Here is a 19,153-nt window from a genome sequence, read left to right on the forward strand (position 1 = left end):
TTATTTACAGCAAGTAACATAGTCACCAGATCAACATAGTTCAGGGCAGGCTACTAATAAATGAAACTCTTCTGATTCTCTTTCTATTTATCCTTTCATTTTCTCTTTATTTACTTGGATTTTCAATTATTAGCTGAATGAAATCTCTTTTATTCAGGGGCGGTAAAGGCCTAGGAGGCTATGACAATCATCGCTCGAGCCCTAGACCTAAATTCATAGGCCATGATCCTCTAAAAATTGTTTAAAATCATCCTATAAATTTCAAAAATAATTAAGACTACAGTAACTTAGCCCTACTTTTATTTTTTTTCCTGGTTCCTCGCTGCTTTTATTTACCATGCGTGGCCAGCCTTCGCTTTGCAACTCTGCGGAGCCTCGCGCTCCTCAGCCGCTGCCCACCGCCGTCCACTCGAACCGCCCGGCGCCGTCGAGCGGCACGCCGCGCACGACGTCGAAGTTGTACCTGGCGAGGAGGAGGAGGAGGAGGAGGAGAGCAACGTTAGCTCCGATGCGGCCGCGCGCCATGCGTGTGAGCGTGTCACACGGCTGGTCGATCTTGACGTCGACGACGACGTACGAGTTACGACGACGCGCTACGGCGGCGAGCCGGTGAATGGAAAGCTGGTGAACTGAATATATGTCACCACTCACTTGGCGGCGAAGCGCTCGGCACTGGCCATCTCTGCGGCGGCGAGGAACTCCTCGATCTCTGCCGCCGCCGGTGGAATCCTGGTGCTCCTCGTCCTCTCTGGCGCGTGAATTGCCGCTGAGGACGTCGTGCTCCGGGCCCGGCCGCCGTGGTTGCACTTTTGCTCCTGGGGCTCGTGGGGTGTGTCCGCGTCGCTCGAGTCTCCCGGCGGGCGGCTCGACGGCGTCGTCTCCCTCCTGGATTGAGAATTGCGATAATTCGGTTGAGAATCGCCATCAATCTCGTCGGGATTCCGAGAGGAGCTCACCTCTCGCGGCCGCAGCCGGAGTCGCCGACGGAGCTCTCCTCGTCGCGATCCCCGCCTGCCTGTTTGCAAACCTGCAAACCGCATAATTCAGCGAGATGGAAGCGGCCGAGCAGAGAGCGCGCGGCTCGAGTCGTGGAAGGATTCTAGGGCTTCACTCACCTCCTCGTCGGCGCCACCGCTCCTCTCAACCCTCTCCATAGCGCCGGCGTCCTCCGACGTCGCGGTGCTGGCGCTGCGCGAGGCCCCAGTCCCCGCCATATCCTCCTCCCCGGAACCGCCCAACAACTCCTCCACCCCCGGAGTACCGAGCGGCTCCGGCGACAGCACCGCGGCCGCCACGCGGCACAGCCTCCTGCCCCGCAGACGCAGATAGCAGCCTCCGTCCCCCCTGTCGACCTCTCCCTCCCCGCCGCCGCCACGACCCAACAAAACATCCTCCTCCGCACTCCCCACCGACGCCACCGCCTTCCTCCTCTTCGCCGCCGTGCCTTCCCTCTTCCGAACGGCGCCTCCGACCACCACCCCAGCGGCGCCCCTGCGCTTCTTCCCCATCGGAGCAAAAAACCCGTCGGCCCCGCCCCGGCCGCCCGCCACCGCCACCAACCGACGGTATCGCTCGCCGGCTAGCCGGCCGCCGCGTCTACAAATACAGGACGGCGCGGCGCGGGGGTGGCGGCCAGATACGGATCCAACGGCCAGTCTATTCCGTGACACGGGATCCAACCGTTGGGAAAAAATGAAAGCCGCCAGCGATCGAGCGGATCGGACGGTTCGGATTTCGAATTTAAATATTTTCCAACGTGTGGCGTGCGTGACCGGGGCCCGTGTTTTTTTATTTAATAAATTCGGGGGAAAAAGTAAATGCGGCAACTGTTGTGACGTGACGAGGCGTAGGGTAATGGTGCGGTGCGCGGCGCGTGGGCTCATCACCGCTCACGTACGCCGTGCGACGAGCCGACGAGGGAGTTGTGGAGTACAGTACGTACACCCCTGCAATCAAATCGAAGGGTGTGATTGAACCAAATATTTTCCAACAAAAAATAATATATAGATAATATATATATTAATGAACTAAAATTTAAAACTGGAAAATACATTTTGATGAAAAACCTTAAAATTAATTCTAAATTTAAAGTTTAAAATTTAAATTTAAGCTTATAAGTATTATTATAAGTGAAAATATGGTGGTGGAAAGTAGTAGCCGTTTGTACGGACAGTGATCACTAGGGTTTCACTTGCCAAATAAGGGTTAGTTACAAGTACTCCAAAAGATATTAGCGTTAACTTTGCGTTCTCTCGTTATATGGAAGATTATTTTTTATAAGTATTTTATGATATAAACAATATAACTAACCAGTACTAAATTAAAATTCTACTTTAGAATTATGAAATGATCAAGTTCTATATAGAAAAACCTTTTATAAAAATACATCGTTTAACATTTCGTGAAGTATGCACGTACGGAAAAATGGTCAGGCAAAAATGAGCAGAACCATAAATGGTTACACCGACGAAAGCTAAACAGATTTACCAAGAATTCAAATTCCTTTGTAAACGATTTCTGAAACTGGTTGACAAGGCCTCTATGTTTTGGCTCGATAGAGCATCTCTAATAGGTGTCAAAAATATAGTCCCAAAAATTATAGATTGGAGGCTAGCCAATAAATTTTGGGCTCAAAAAATATCCCCATCTCTAAGAGGTGCCTAAAAATATAGTCCCAAAAACTTTAAATATGCCAATTCATCATTGTAGCCCTTTGCAACAATCATTCCAGCATATGCACGAGTCAAACATAATAATACTAACAACTCATTCAGAATTCAAAAATATATATTACATCCAAAGATAATTTTAGAGGAGCGGCGGTGGTTTAGGTGGAGGAGGAGGAGGTGCCAGTGGCCGGCTGGTGGATGGGGCGGCGCCGGCGACCAGTTGTGGGAGAGAGGGGAGGGGCGGCGATGGTGGATGGATGGAGAGATGGCGACAATGGATTTCTTCTCTCGTGCACGGACAGAATGAAAAAATGGCGGCAATGAAAAAATGACGCAAAAAATGTGAGATTGGGAGTCCCATGACAAGGCCAAAATTTGGGTAAAAAAACTCCGATGCTTAGGGGTGCTAAAATTTTAGGAGTATTTTTGGTCAGCTGCTGGAGTCTATTTTTATTCTTTAATGCTAAAATTTAATTTTTAGGAATTAGATTGGCCTCTTGTTGGAGATGCTCTAAAGTTGATTTGTAAGCCAAAATCATTTACAAAATCTTACTCAAAAATCATTTACAAAATATAATTATTTTTATGTACCAAAATATAAGATTTTTTAACTGATTCACATGATTTTAATTATTCCAATTATTTCAGAGCTAATCAAATGCTTAGAATTCAAAATTCAAAAATCGACAACTCAAACGATTAAAAGCCATAAGCCAAAATTATCTATTAAAATACAAAGTTAATTAGTATACTATCTCCATCCCGTAATAACTTTATTTTTTTATTTCTGTGTCCATTGTTTGAATATCGTCTTATTTAAAAAACTTTGTAAAAAAGCTTAAAAAATTAATCACACATAAATGATCTAGTAACAATAAAAATATTAATCATAAAAAATTTTAAATAAGACGAAGAGTCAACTTACATTGTATCTAACAACTGGAAAATAAATTTATTTTAGGACGGAAGTAATATTTACTATTGGTGGTTTAAGATTAGGGATCAGGGATGAAAAATAGAATGCTATGAAGAAAAGCCGTAAGCCAAAAAAAAAAAGTTTTACACTTTCAACTTTGGCTGCGTCTCGTAAGTCAATAAAACACGAGAAGATAGTGTTTTCAACAGTACAAAAAATATAAAATCACTCTGGTTGGGTTTGTCCAGGCTAGAAAGATCAGTGTGGCCGGCGATAGAAGAGACGTGCGATACTGTAGCCTGGTCAGTCTAAAGTGTACATTGCGAACATGGCATTGTGGCGTCAGCGACGAATTAAAAAAATATTGATTTCCGAGACTAAATAAAAAGCCTATCAATATATCTCTTTAGTAATACTAAAAATTTTATAACAAGAATTACGAGAACTTCAATGACACAGAGGTAGGAATGACTGAAGTCCTGAAGTCCCTAGTTTCCGTGGCAGATCCACCCGTGTGTCGCGCAAAGTCCGAACAGGTCCTTCTTGCGGGCTGGCGCGACGAGCGACATTGGCGCAGAACCGGTGGGGGCACTGTCTCGCTTCGCTGCTCATCGAAGCACAGTGACAGAATACTCGAGTAACTTTGCACCACCAAGGACAGACCAACGTGTTTTAGAGCTATACGCCAAGTAACTTAAGCGGTTTTAATAATTATCACATGGTATTTGTTCTTATACGAAGGAGATAAAAATATATATATATATTTAGGTTTGTAGTCAGTAGAAAAATATATTTAGATTTATAGTCAGTTGTGATAAAAAATTTAAAATATTATGCATATGAGAGGTGTAACATATATTAACCATTTACGTAGCATATATATAATGATGTATATGTTTATATGTCACTGCTCACTGTCATACAAGTTGGCTCCATCGGTCCACGTTATTTTTGATAGCTGCTGCTGAGTTTGGTTGCAAAGCTGCATTCCGCTAGTCTTTACCAACATCTTCTAACTTAGCGAGTATTTCATATTTGCTGGGTACTACGTGTCCTTTTCCAAAAGCTTAAAATCTGATGGAGCTGTCTAATTCCAAATAGCAAACTGCACACCCTTCTCCAGTTTTCATTTTATTACTACTTGCTAGGATTCTGGATTGTCAAAGCTTACGTATACTATGAATTTGCTCACAAAACTTTTTTTTGTTGTAATACAATATCCCATCTTGTATCATGAGTTTGGTTGCTGAGGATATTTCAGTTTATAATTGTTGAAAGTTCAAGTCTGATTGAAAAACATGTATCATCAGAATCCTTGGTGACACATTTTCCCCCCGTAAATATAGGGTCAGATGAGGATGAATGGATCCAAGACATGACAGGACACTTCGGTATAAGTTTTGGAACAAGGTCATGCTAGTGCATAGAGTTATAGTGTTGTGAATTTGAGATATCCCACAACCATTGGATTGAAACGGAAGATCAGCCACCCCGTCTACTTGCGCATGAAGATGGCAGTCGATGCACTCAACAACATCGGCCACCCTGTCTCTAATGTCAATTCATTCTTCTCCAACACGACTAAAAATTGCAAGCGCCTCGATGCTGCCCTACTTTGCCTCAGCTCACAACGACCTCTTCCCCCGAGCAGTTTTGCCTAGGCAACGAGCAGAAGGCGCAAACCACGATTGTCTCGGTTGCTTCCGGTGCCCCACTATCTACATCTTTGGTGGCGGCGACGATAAGGGTAACAATAGCAGTGACAATAACAACAAGAACATTGGTGGACACAATGAAGAGCGAAAAGTCAAATTGCTAGTAGCATCAGAATACTAGTAAAACTGCATGGCAGGGCACGCGCCCCTGTCGTTCTCCTTAAGGCACCCATCAGTTTCTCCTTGGGTTCGTGTTGCCCTATGGGGTGCATGACAACAGGGGTTGGTGTCCACCTGCTCCAAGTGGCATTGGCCTCCTTGGGTTGTATCCACAAGCTCACACCATCTTTGCTAGCCCATTAAGTACTGTTTAAGGAAGTCAACTTTTTAAAATTTAGAAAAACTAAGTTTTTTTTGGCTTATGCTTTATTTTATAGATTCTATAACTGAAGACTCTTATAAATTATTAAGTGATGTTTGAAGAGCTTGTGACTTCCATGTGCAAAAGAACTACAGCTATCGAAACCGAAACAAGCGTCACAGGCCAAGGACTCTGCAGGAGTCATCACTGGTCAAGGTTCGTGGTCTGTAGGGTGATAATGGGCTAAGACTATTGGGTCTTTTCATAACTCTACTGAACCCTTAAATATTTTTAGCTTAAACATATAAAATTTTAGCCCACTTTGTTTTAAACCCCAACCTATAAATTTTATATAGAAAAACTTAGATCTATTACCACTCGGTACGGGGCGAATCGAAAGGTGCATTAGCCCGCAAATATGCAGTTGCATCCCCGAGTTTGAGAAAAATATCATGGAATCCCTTCTCTTTCGCGAAGGGACTTTGGATGATTTGCCATCCTCTTGGGAGGGGCATTTTTAAATGCCACTTTCTTCGTCAAATTTAACTATTTGCCACTGATCTCATAGGTTTTGTTGATTTGATGGCACTTTTGTCTAGTTTTGTAGGATTATAGCTATATAAGATCTCTTATCATGATAATAATTATTTTTTAATTGTTAATTTGAATTTAAAATTTTCTAAATTATATTTTTACATGGAACCCATTTACCTATATTCTAAATTGTACTTGTTCATAAACTTTTTTCTACATAATATTTAATTTATAATTCAAATTCTAGATACTTCTAAATAGTATTTATATATGGATATTTTCTCTTAATTTACACATGGATCCTTTTTTATTTTTAAATCTTAAATTGTATTTCTAATCTGATTCTTTTTAACTAAAATTTTAGTTGTGCACAAATTATATTTATAGATGGACTCTTTCCTCGATATCAATTTTTTATTTGTAATAATTTTCAATATATAAATACAATTTAGAAGTATCTAGAATTTGATTTATGAACAAGTACAATTACAATATAGGTAAATGGGTTACATGTAAAAATATTACAAAATTTTAAATTCAAATTAACAATTAAAAATAATTATTATCAAGAAGAGATCCTATATAGCTATAATCTTGCAAAACTAAATAAAAATAACACTGAATCAATAAAACCTATAAAATAATGATAAATAGTTAAAGTTAACGAAAAAAGTGACAGATAGGAAGATAGGAGTAAGGATGGCAAATTATCCTAAACTCCCTTTCGCGAATCGCAATCGGCCTGGTCCGTTTCCCACGACGCGAGCACCCAAGGGAACCCACCAAGTCGGAGCAGCAGCACCATCCCACCACAGAGGGTCCCGAGGGATGGCGGATCTCACGGGCGGCGGCGCCGCTGCCGGAGGCGGCGGGGGAGCGCCGCGCCGTCGGCCGCTGACTTTCCTGGAGAACGCGGCGAAGCGGAAGGACGGGTTCGTGCAGCTGCTCCTGATGGCGGGCGTCCTCATGATGAGCCTGCGGTCCCTGGGCCAGAAGCACCGCCTCCGCGACCTCGCCTACGACAACGCCGACCTCCGCCGCGAGCAGAGCGACCTCTCCCTCCGGATGCGCGACCTCCAGGACACCCTGCACCGCGAGGCCGACGCCGACGAGTCCGGCGTGCTCGCCTCCCACCTCCGCCGCATCTTCGCCGCCCACCCTGCCGCCTCCGCCACCACCGATGACACCAAATAGCTCGATCTCCCGGCTAATTTCCCCCCCGTACTCGCAGTCCCGCGATTTGTGATCGATGCTTATTTACTCTTCAGGTCTTTCCCCCTGGCATTTAGACGTGCACGCGACGTGTTTGTCGAAATGCCGCACAGGCTATGAGAGACTGTACCGAACTGTGAAATCGCTGCCTCGCAAAGCTGAGACTGAAACTTGTTTTTGTTCTTAGACTGATCAGGCGTTCTTATAATTCTGAATTTCTGATATGCGTGTTTTTTTTCCTTGCGAATTATTTGTTCGTCGGCTGAATGGCTGATCATAGTGCATTGCTGTTCGTATTTCTCAAGTTCACTGGTGTTAGTTACTGCTTGCTACTGCCATGGCTGTCTAGTTTTCTTTTTCCCTTTGTGCGTGTGAGGATTTCTGCATTCGTTTCCTAAAATAAGTATTTTTTGGTTGTATAATTAACTCGGTCAATTTTATCCTTACATAACTATTTAATCTATATAATTCTTAAATCATTTAATCTCAATTATCATAAACAACATGTGTTTACACGTTACATTAGGGCTGCGTTCGACAGTGGCGTGGGAAGGGTTAGTTATCCGGCACGGAAAACGTAGTAATAAATTAGTACATAATTAATTAATAATTATTAAAAAATATAAAATATATTAATATGATTTTTTAAAGCAACTTTTCTATAATTTTTTTTAAAAAAATATATTGTTTAGTAGTTTGAAAAATGTGCGTGTAAAAAAAAATAGCTAGATATCTTAGCAGCCTAGTCGAACGCGGCCTAGATCTGATAGGTGTGGATGTGTGCAAGCTGTTGCGCGATGCGTCATGGACGACGCTGCTGACTGCTGCAGTGCTGCTCCGGTTGCTGCTGCTTTGTGTTGTACGAGCAGACGACCCATGGGCCTTGTGCATCAGTGATCACCTAATACTCCAGAAGCCCATAACAAGGGCTACCCATGTGGCCTTGTGTGATCGTACACAAACAATCCTTGCGATGAAAGTTTCTGCAGCCTGGCCATGTTCTTTTTCCAGTTTCATAATAATTTGATTTAGGCTGCGATCTTTTTCATCTAATTATTTCTTAGCTTTTACACGCACATTTATCGGACTGCTAGATGAGAAGATCATTATCTTATTTTTATATAGTAGACTTTTAATTTTATAATAATTAATTTTACCATTTATACTATTAAATAAATATAAAAATCAGATAATTTTTATTTTTCATCAACCAAAAAACCCATATTATTTCTTCTTTCCGAAGAGAGAGAAACAGTTTACGACGCACACACTCTCTGATCCACCAAATTACCAAATCATTAGCTCAGCCTGTCAGCCAGCTCGGCAGCTCCTACGCCATGAGAGCAGTCACGATAGCATGCTACAAATCATCTATAAAGAATAAGGAATATAAGGATAAATAGATAAAAGAGAAGAGAAAAAAGGTGGGTTAGAGGTGTGCTACTAATTTTTAGCCAGCTGCACATGGGTTTTAAGACAAAATATATGTATGACATGTGCAACCATGTATTGATGTTTTATAGATAACTATTGTATGAATTGATTATTAAATTGATTATAGATGAATTAGAGCTAGCAGTTGGCTCTATTGAACTTGCTCTGATACTAAAAGAAACATTCCAACCATCCCACGACTGCAAAGCCAATCTGCTCGGTCTCTGTACCACGGGTGATCTCTTTCAGTTGATTTTTCTTAGCTTTTGTGTGTACATTTTTTAAACTACTAAACGAGTGTGTTATTTGTAAAAAGTTTTTACGGTAAAGTTAATCATATCATATTTTAGATTTTAACTTTATAATACTTAATTATATCGTTTATACCATTAGACATCTATTAAAAATAATTTTTGATTACAAAATAAATAATTTTTTATTTTTCATCCTTCGTCATTAGTTATCCCAGAAGAACACACCCTGCCACTAAATTCCTATCAGCCTGCAGGCGCGCACAGTCGTACTCGCACGTTCCGTTCATTTCCAATTGTGAACTTTGGATTTTGTGAACATGTTTTCCAAATTCTTAAACAGTGGATTTCATAAAAAGAACATACATAAAAGTTACGCACATAATCCGTCTAGAATAAATATTTAACATCTTACCAGTACTCAAATATTTATTTATGCCATTTATTTGCACTCAAATATTTATCTCAAAGATTACTTCATTATACCTTAAAGTTCATTTCGTATCACGGCCGTCCACGTGTCCCCTTACACCCACTCCATCACGCACGGCAACCCAAAACCAAACAGATGGCCTGACTCGGGCCCACCACACCAGGCAGGCGACCCGTGAGCCCCACGCACCATCAACTATGGTGCGCGGGACCCACAAGACAGGGATCCTCAGGACCCCACGTGTCAGGGAGTAAGGGGTAGGTCGGACTCGCGTCACCGTCTAAGGTGAAGTTACCGTTCGCCGCCTCGCTGCTCCCCAAATCCCCGGCTCCTCCTCCACCCTCCCCCACTTTCTCCGCCGAAAGGGCGCCGCTCCTCCGAAGCGAACGCGCGCGCGCCGCAGCTCGTGCTTGGCGGCGGCGCGAAACCCTAGCGCGGTGGTGGGAGGGACCGTCGCGGCGGTAGGATGGTACTGGCTGTGGAGGTAGCGGCAGTGGCGGCGGCGGCGGCGGCGGCGGTGTCATGATGAGGAGCTTAGGGCCCGCGGCGGCGCTCGGAAGCCGCTCGGCGGCGAGGTGGTGCACGTACCGGCGCGTCACCGTCGCCGTATGCCTCGGGAACCTCGTCGCCGTGCTGCTCGTGCTCCGCTCGCTCTACTCCGCCCCCGGCCACTTCGCCTCCCCGCCGCCCAGACGTGCGCTAATTAAGCTTCGTAGCTAGCTCGTTGGTTTATTTCCGATTGCTTTGATCCAGCCTAGTGCTCACATTGGCGCGGTTGCTTTAGGCGTGGCGGTGAAGTACTCGGAGGAGCAGATTAGGCTGGTCGAGGAGTCGATCCGGATTCGCCGCGCGGCCGTGCCCGTCGAACTCGTGGAGGCGGTATGACGATTCGTCATATTCTTCACCTACAAATTACTTGTTCTGTTGGATTTTAATTGGTGTTGCTATTTTATATTTTTGGTACGATCCGTTTATGATTTCCATTGGGTGTGAGCAGGTGAAGAAGCTAGATAAGGTGTTCGCTAGGGAAGAGAAGAGACGGAAGGATTTGCCACTCGAGCTGAAGCAGAAGGTTTCATATGAGATTCTAAATAGGCTGCTTGATTTGGGGGAGAACAGTAGCACGACCGAACAACGAGGTACTGTAGTCTTATGCTTGTATTTGTTGCCAACTTGCCATATGGATACTGAGTACATGGGAGTTATTGTCCTAGTGCCTCTGGAGTGCGGCACTTCCATTTTTATAGCTCTAAGAGTGGAATTTTGCGCTCCTCTATGATTTGGCATCATATGTTATGTTCCTCACAGAAAAATAAAAAAAAGTTATATCATTGTATTGTTTTAGAGGTGTATGTACTTTTGACTTGCTCAGTGTTCCACTTGACTAAATGGGTGAGAGCTGTTGTTCCATTTGACTAGCTGGGTGAATACAATACAGGATTCTAGTATTTGCTTGTTCCAAGTGTAATATTTAATTCGTGGTTTCTTTTTTTTTATATGGAACCAACAAATTCTAAAATGTAACAAAACAGTGTGTTCTATCTTTGGTATGTCACCCTTTTAATTAAAAGGTGTGACTAAAAGCTACCTTCTGGACTTTGTTTGCCTTTCCTGTATTCTTTTCCATCGACTTGAAGCTGAAGTGTGCTTCCTATGCTGATGCTTTCTGTTCCTTACTTTTTTTTTGTATTTACTTTTGTGCATGTGAACACAGAATTGAACTACCAGTGCAGATTCCTTTTCATATAGGGTCTTGTAAGATGTGGTTATGAGTTAATCTTTTGACAAGAAAAATAATGGCATAATGATGCCATGATGAGCTGGACAATGTAGGTTTGTTAGGTGGTATTTGACATTGTTCTATGTTATCAAATGGTTCTGTAATTCTATTTGTGTTGCAATGTCTATGGTTCTTGTATTTTATAGGTTTGATACTGATTCCATAATTTACCGAGTGAAGGAAATGTTTTGTTTGTTGCACATTTAGGGTTGTGGAAGTTTGTCTTGCAAATTTGTGAATTGCAAGATTGATAATATGATTTGGTTTTCCATAAAAAAAGTGCTATCATATTGAGCATCCAGGTGCAAGGGGTTATTTATTCCGTGTCTTTATTACATAAAACTTAGAAATTCTTTTGTGATTTATGCAGAAGCTTTAGAGTCCTGGCGTGCAGAGAAGCTGAAAGATATAAGAAGTGCATCTGCTCAGAATTTGTCAATATCAGGCCTCTCTATTGAGGAATCAAGTATGTGAGCTTATTTGTCGTTTTATACTCATACATAGTTTTTTTTTTCGTCTTGAATAATGCTGTATATTCCAATATTTAGGGATGTTGAAACGAGCGTTGGAATTTAATTGGCGTATGCTATTGGAGGATAATGGTCTTTGGATACCTTTCATTGTATGGCATACTGAACATAACGACAAGCCTGAAAATGAACCAGAAGGTTATTTCCTTTCCACCATTCATAAAGATACTATTTTGCACATATATCGTGACATATTGGTTTTCCTTTTGATTGGAGTTTAAATTGCTGGGAAATTTTTTTTGGCTGATTTGCTTTTGATATGTATCAATGTTGCAGAAGAAGAGATAATAGCGGGTCCACCTTTACCCCCTGAATGCAATGCACAACTACATACTGATTATGGTGGTGCTGCTGTTCGATGGGGATTAACACACCATAAAGAAAGTGCAGCTGATTGCTGCCAAGCTTGTCTTGATCAGGCTAGAAGGGCCAGACCAGGAGCATTGAAGTGCAATATATGGGTTTATTGTCCATCGGAGTATGGATGCTACTCGCCAGATAAATATGAACACAAGCATCAGGAGTGCTGGTTGAAACAGGTATTACCATCGTGTCTTTATATTTAATGGTCAAAACTGTAGTCCTTAGGGTACTTGTGCTGCTCTGGTGATGTTAATTCTGAAAATTATACCTAAAAATTAAGAGGGTCATCAGTTCCTTCTATGTCCTTCACATAAAACTACTTCTCTCTATATATTTAAAATGTCAGCAGACTTTAGATTCTAATTGGTGGATATCTTTAGAAGTTCGCATGCATATCTTAGAGCCTGGCCTCTGTTTGTAACTTGGTTGTGATGGCTTTGTTTGTTTTGTCGGCCAAACAAACCAAACCAACATTTGGTGACAAGCTAAATAGTAGATATTTCAGATGACAAGGCAATTATTCAATCAGATATTAAATTTGCACTTATTATATGAATCACTAGAGCTAGAATTGAAAGATTTAATCCTCTGAAAAATATTGAGGGAAGTGGAGTAGTGGTGTGTTGAAATACACGAATTGCTTTGTTTTAAATCTATTTTCAATAAGCTTGCGTGGTTGGTATGTTGAACACTCCACTGAACTCATGGTTGTTTGACATTAGTCTTGTTTTGCAACATGGAAGTTGATCGTTTATGTGTTCCTTTATAATGTATTGTGAAACTGAGATATTTCTTTCATCATTTTTCTTTTGCTGATGAAGGCCACCAGATTGCAATATTTCCAATCTAATTATCTTAAAGCGCATCACTCCTATTGCTTTTGACATGCACAAATAGGATTGTCCATTTGTTCACCAGAGGTTTTTATGGACTTGTAACCGTGCACGTGCAACACATGTTATTCACAATATATATTGGAAAATTAATTTCATTCATACAAGACGCAAACTTAAAATGATTAAGAACATATGTTCTTTCTATATATTTGTGGATTATTTCACTGACAATTCATTTCACATGAACCTGCATTTTGTGTTTGATCTTAAATATCGAGACGCATTCTGCCTAACAACAACAAAGTACTTACTACTAATGCACTGTTGCATGCTTGCAGGCTGATCACCCTAAATTGAACTTCAAAGACAGGTATTCTGAGTCGTACAGAGATGCTCATCCATCTGCTCCCGTTGTTGTGCCATGGATGGCAGGCGTCATCGCTGTATGAGCTGCCTACAGGCTATCTATATCTATTGCCTGCAGGAGCTTCTTTCGGATGTGCAATGCTGCATTCAAATTTGGTACATTTCCACAAACTCATATACCATTTTTTCGTTTGTTTCGTAGACTTTAGATTAGTTTAGTCGGTTAGCTAGAGTTCATGTGAGATAGCTGGTGTATTTTTTGATGGACGGCTGGTGGCAAACTCTTTTTCTAGGAAGAAAATGTAGAGAAAGAGTACAAATTATTCAAGGTGAAATCATTGTGTTTGCCTGCCCGGTACCTATTCTGTAGCTGTCTTGATAGCCGGGTAATAGTGATGCTTAACAATTTTGACATTCCACTGGCACTCCAGTTTGATTTGAATAGGGCTGAGCGGGTGATGGCGATGATGAAAAAAATTGATACTCCGCTCCTCCATCTTTCGGCATATGTTTATGCTTATAAACGAAAATTTAAATTCTAAAATTTAAATTTAGAGTTGATTTTGGGTTTTTTTTATCATAGTTTATGTTTTCAGTCTTTGTTTCTAAATCGTTAAGAACAAAAAAGAAGTTTTACCTACAAATTAAGTTTCTAATCGTTAATAAACGTTTTGGCTCGTGCTTATCAATAGCCAAAAGATGAGGCTAGTTTGATTTTGATAGTGTTTTGAAGGGTGTGCATTCTTTTGACACTGATTATTTCTCGGCTTTTACGTGCATGTTTCCTAAAATGCTAACCAATGTATATTTTTTCCAAAAATTTCTGTACAGAAGTTGATCATGTTAAATATCTAACTCTGTAGTGATTCTATTATTATATCATAAAATTGCTGTCACAAAAATCAGATCTAACATAACAGCGCAGCCCAATTCATGAATGCTTTTACTTACTCGGTTAGTTAGACATCTTTTCCAACAAAATGATTTCTCCAACATTTTGTAGCAGATTTATTTTCCGTTCTCTGTTCTCTGCCACGTATAGAAGTTTTCACTATGTTGTTTAGGCCGGACGCTTAACATGGCCGTTCTTTCCGCGAAATCTGTTCGTTATTTTCCTCGTGACCTCGGAACGAAAAGTTGGAACGTGCCGGGTCGCCAACTTAGATGAACAGAACCTGTTCTGGAATTAGATAGGCCGAATCTGTTTACAGGCTGAATCTTTCCATGGGCCTAGATAGACCGAACAAACAGTTTGTAGGCTTTAGATGGACTGAATCTGATCCTGGTCTCCTATAGACCGAATCTATTTCTCGGCTTAGATGGACCGAATTTTCGGGGACTGCGTTTACATCTCACGGCAGATTTTACCCGCTATTCACACGAATTTTGAAGGATCGGGATTGCTTTGAGATTCATGCGTGAACAGAGAAACACATCCTCTTCTCTCCCTTTCTAGGGTTGGCAACGGGGCGGGGCGGGGCTAGGGAGTGCTGGAACGGTCCTGAACCCGGCCGCAAATTGCCTTTCGGGGAAAAATCTCGCCCTGCGGCCCTGCCCCCGACCCCGCCGGGGCCCCAAATTTCCCGAAACGTGTTGCATATCAATCCAATCAGCGCAAGATTATATATCTATATACACCAAAAAATAGTCACAATTCTGAAAGTATAAATGTAAACAACTAGAACATCAATAAATATAGAAGAAAAGATCACTAACTCACTATTACATGACAATATCACATCACAATTCACAAACGTAGTGTGCACAAATCACAAATCTAAAATCGCAAGTTCAACTCAATAAAACAGTACCTCACAGGCTCACACCCACATCTTACAAGACACAATAGTTCAAGATCACACAAGCACAATGACAGTCCCACAATAATACAAGCATATAATTAAATAATACAAGCACATAATTAAGTCTTATTAGGCTATTGCATTGCCATGTAGGCATCAACCCATGCATCAAAGAACCCATGCATCAAAGTAGGAAACATTGAGTCAGTGAGGGACTAAAATCCTTAAACTTGAACAACAGTAGGCTGTCCATCCTCCTGAAAAAACAATATAGCACACATCAAGTTATCTCCAATAAGTAAAAACTTGCAAACAAATAAATTCATAAAGAACAATTACCAATTCTAATTCATCCTCAAGAGCAGTCCTCAAGAACAGGGGTTTTTTTCTTTTATTTATTTATTTTTTTGAAATTTCGGGGCCCCGCGGGGATCCCCGCGGGTAAGAGATACCCCCTGGTTCTGTCCCCGAATATTTCGGGGCCCCAGCCCCGACTCCCCGTGAGGAGAAAATCCCCCCGGCGCCGGCCCCGTCGGATCGGGTCCTCGCCAGGGCCTCGTCCCCAACGGGGATTTTGCCAACCCTATCCCTTTCCCTTCCCCCCGATCACAGGCAGATGTCGACATGTCGCCCTCCTTGGCTCCTCGGTCTCATCGGCACAGGAAGATGCCAATGGCGCTGGCGAGGCTAATGACTAAGACCCATCTTGTAAGATCACGTACAAAAGTATAATGATAGCGTCACGTATAGTTTATTAATCAATACAAAAAAATAATTTTGTGTTGCCCTAGTTTTATTTTTATCCACACTATGCAACAAATTTTTCTTCAATAAATATTAAGAGTCAACAATGAACCGATGTCATGCATAACCACAGCGTCTCTCTTTCCTTTTTTTTTCTATATATCATCATATTCACTTGCGTGGTGATAGAGAGAAACATCTAAGACGTCTTTGTATGTATCCTAAAGGCTAAAGGCATGTCCAATCCAAATAGTCTCAACTAGCAGTCTTAGCTCATGACTCATGAGATCACCGGGTAGGCCACGCATCCTCCAATCCAATGGTCTTAGTTGGGTCCAAGCAAATCAAAAATCACAAGCCAAAATCACTCATGCCCACAGCACACTGGCCTCAACCCGCCAAGCTATGACCTAAGCTAAAACCATCACATGGTAAAAGAAAAAAAAAAATCTCCCCGAGACATCGCACTGCTTTCGCCTCTCCTCTCACCATCAATCCTCCGCCTCCCTGAGCTCCCATGCATTCTCGTGCTCTTTCTCTGCTGGGCCTCTCCATGATTCGGAGCTCCCCGTGCTCCGCGGAGTGATGATGGCAGTGGTGATAGGGTACTTTCTGCTATGAAGGAGCTGAAGATGCGGCCCAAATCCAATCGATCGGGACGACCGTCGGCTTCTCCAACCTCGTAGGCAGGTTCTTGCTGTTGTTTTTGAATTACGAGAGATTCTTCTTACATACAATTCTTGTTATTCCTGGAGTGTTATTGTTAAGGAGGAGGAGAGTTTGGGTATAGAATCCAAACACGCTATAGGCCACCCAAAATACCATGACACGCTCAATGCTCGAACCTAACCCATGGAGTTACGGTCCCGTCCTGGGCTGCATGAGGTTTCAGAGCTTTGCAGAGCTCCCGACGCCACGTTCTTTCAGCTTCGAGTCGACGAGTTATGGCCACTAACAGTAGCACTCTCCTCATTTTTATTTTATATTTGACATCATTGATATTTATATTTATGTTTAATAATTCGTCTTATTCAATTTTTTCAAATACATAAAGTAATAAGTTATGTTTAAAGTTACTTCCATAGTAAATCAAATCATAACAAAATCATTAATGACATAATTTTTTTAATAAGATGATCTATCAAAATTTTAGATCCAAAATTCAGGCCATGTTTAGTTTCCAAAATTTTTTCCTAAAAATATCACATCTTATCTTTGGACACTTAAATGAAACATTAAATCTCCAAAATTTAGGCCATGTTTAGTTTTCAAAAACTTTTTCCAAAAACATCACATTGAATCTTTAGACACTTAAATGAAGCATTAAATCACGAGACGGATTTTTTGAGCCTAATTAATACATAATTAACATAAGTGCTATAGTAACAAACATGTACTAATGACGGATCAAGTAGACTCAAAAAATTTATCTCGTGTTTTTCAAACGAAATCTAAAATTTATTTTATAGTTACTACGTTTAATATTTTAAATATGTAACGTCCACGTGACCCTACTTCTACTTTTGGTATGGCCTCCATAGATAAAAGAAAAAGAAGCGGAGTCAGTGCTTGCAATTTTGCGTGTACAGAACTCGACAGCGGAAGCGTTGCTGTCAATACAATACATATAATTCGACAGCTGGAGAGTTGTCAATACAGCAGCAATCTGTCCTTTTCCCCTTGGTGAGTCAGTGCTTGCTACGGCCTACGAGTATAAAATTCCACGGCGACAGAGCTATCGCTTCGCTTACCCAGCACCGCACTCTACTCTACTCTCCATCGCAGTAGCACGTCACCAGCTCCGCACGCGCACGGCGCACCACATGGCTTCCGCCGCCGCCGCCGCCGACGTGGTCTCCGTCGAGCTCCTCCCGTTCATCCGCGTCTACGCGAGCGGCCGCGTGGAGCGCCTGCTCGGCACCGACGCTGTCGCGGCGTCCCTCGACGAATCCACTGGCGTGGCCTCCAAGGACGTCACCGTCGACCCAGCGACCAACCTCTCCGTGCGGCTCTACCTCCCGCCGGAGGTCGCCGCCGGGGAGAGGCTGCCTATCCTCGTGTACTTCCACGGCGGCGGCTTCATGGTCGAGTCGGCCGCGTCCCCGACGTACCACCGCTACCTCAACGCGCTCGCCTCCCGCGCCCGCGTCGTCGCTGTGTCCGTCGAGTACCGCCTCGCGCCCGAGCACCCGCTCCCCGCCGCGTACGACGACTCGTGGGCGGCGCTCGCGTGGGCGGCCGCCGCCGCCGGCGACGGCGACGGCTCAGAGCCGTGGCTCGCCGCGCACGGGGACGCGTCGCGCGTGTTCCTCGGAGGGGACAGCGCGGGCGCGAACATCGCGCACAACGTGGCCATGCGTGCCGCCGCCGACCCCCTCCCGGGCGGCGCGGGGGTCACCGGCGTGACGCTGATTCACCCCTACTTCTGGGACGCGTCGAACACCATGGGCCCGGCGCTCGAGGATCGGATCTGCCGGGAGTGGCGGTTCATGTGCGGGAGCCCCGACGCCCGCGTCGACGACCCGCGGCTGAGCCCGACGGTCGAGGGGGCGCCGTCGCTCGCCGCGCTGCCGTGCAAGAGGGCGATGGTGGCCGTGGCGGCGGACGACTTCCTGGCGGCGAAGGGGCGTGCGTACCACGCGGCGCTCGTCGCGAGCCGGTGGGCCGGGGAGGCCGAGCTGGTGGACACGCCGGGGGAAGACCACGTGTTCCACCTCCTGCGGCCCGGGACGGCGGCGGCCGAGAAGATGATGGACCTTGTCGTGGATTTCGTCACTCGCGCTTGACTTGGTGCACGGTGCGAGCGTGTCATAGTTGAAGAAAACAATAAAATAAATATATTACTCCCTCGGTTTTAAATAATTTACATCGGTTACTGTTCGTTTGGAAATTTGACACCACGTATCGTTCATTTGCAAACTCTGACCATTCGTTTTTTTAAAAAATATTATATATATTAAAAAATATGTTATATTTGTGATTTGCAAACTCTGACCATTCGTTTTTTATAAAAATATTATATATATTAAAAAATATGTTATATTTGTGATGTGTGTGGTATAAATATATAACAGTATAACATTCCCAAATCATTGACTGACCATTTAAATGTTATTAATGCATTGACTGACCATTTAAATGTTATTAATGATCAAAGTTACAATAGTAATGGTGCAACGGTGACAACGGTGACAAGTAAAGACGAAGTGAGTATAAGCTTTCTGAATATATAAAATATATAAATTAATATATAGATAACAAAATAAA

The 19,153-nt window shown here is 43.0% G+C and overlaps 4 protein-coding genes across 4 annotated transcripts; 3 read left to right on the forward strand and 1 right to left on the reverse strand.

The window, feature by feature from the left end:
• On the reverse strand, positions 1 to 1,556 carry LOC102716883 (cyclin-dependent kinase inhibitor 2). The gene is made up of 4 exons (XM_006656701.3): positions 1,116 to 1,556; positions 957 to 1,027; positions 652 to 885; positions 1 to 463 (listed from the first exon to the last, which is right to left on the reverse strand). The coding sequence occupies exons 1-4, from the start codon at positions 1,506 to 1,508 to the stop codon at positions 385 to 387; spliced, it is 777 nt and encodes a 258-aa protein (XP_006656764.2). The 5' UTR covers positions 1,509 to 1,556; the 3' UTR covers positions 1 to 384.
• Positions 1,557 to 6,852: 5,296 nt separating this feature from the next.
• LOC102717166 lies at positions 6,853 to 7,763 on the forward strand. Its single transcript, XM_015838494.2, has one exon. The coding sequence runs from the start codon at positions 6,964 to 6,966 to the stop codon at positions 7,327 to 7,329; it is 366 nt and encodes a 121-aa protein (XP_015693980.1). The 5' UTR covers positions 6,853 to 6,963; the 3' UTR covers positions 7,330 to 7,763.
• Positions 7,764 to 9,835: 2,072 nt separating this feature from the next.
• LOC102717445 lies at positions 9,836 to 13,839 on the forward strand. The gene is made up of 7 exons (XM_015838013.2): positions 9,836 to 10,159; positions 10,250 to 10,344; positions 10,463 to 10,604; positions 11,616 to 11,711; positions 11,794 to 11,913; positions 12,052 to 12,314; positions 13,313 to 13,839. Exons 1-7 carry the CDS (start codon positions 9,988 to 9,990, stop codon positions 13,421 to 13,423), a joined length of 999 nt encoding a protein of 332 aa, XP_015693499.2. The 5' UTR covers positions 9,836 to 9,987; the 3' UTR covers positions 13,424 to 13,839.
• Positions 13,840 to 17,644: 3,805 nt separating this feature from the next.
• LOC121054741 (tuliposide A-converting enzyme 1, chloroplastic-like) lies at positions 17,645 to 18,782 on the forward strand. Its single transcript, XM_040525272.1, has one exon. The coding sequence runs from the start codon at positions 17,710 to 17,712 to the stop codon at positions 18,670 to 18,672; it is 963 nt and encodes a 320-aa protein (XP_040381206.1). The 5' UTR covers positions 17,645 to 17,709; the 3' UTR covers positions 18,673 to 18,782.
• The last annotated feature ends 371 nt before the right edge of the window (positions 18,783 to 19,153 follow it).

The sequence above is a fragment of the Oryza brachyantha genome, chromosome 6 (assembly GCF_000231095.2).
Source record: "Oryza brachyantha chromosome 6, ObraRS2, whole genome shotgun sequence".
NCBI classification, from domain to species: Eukaryota; Viridiplantae; Streptophyta; class Magnoliopsida; order Poales; family Poaceae; genus Oryza; species Oryza brachyantha.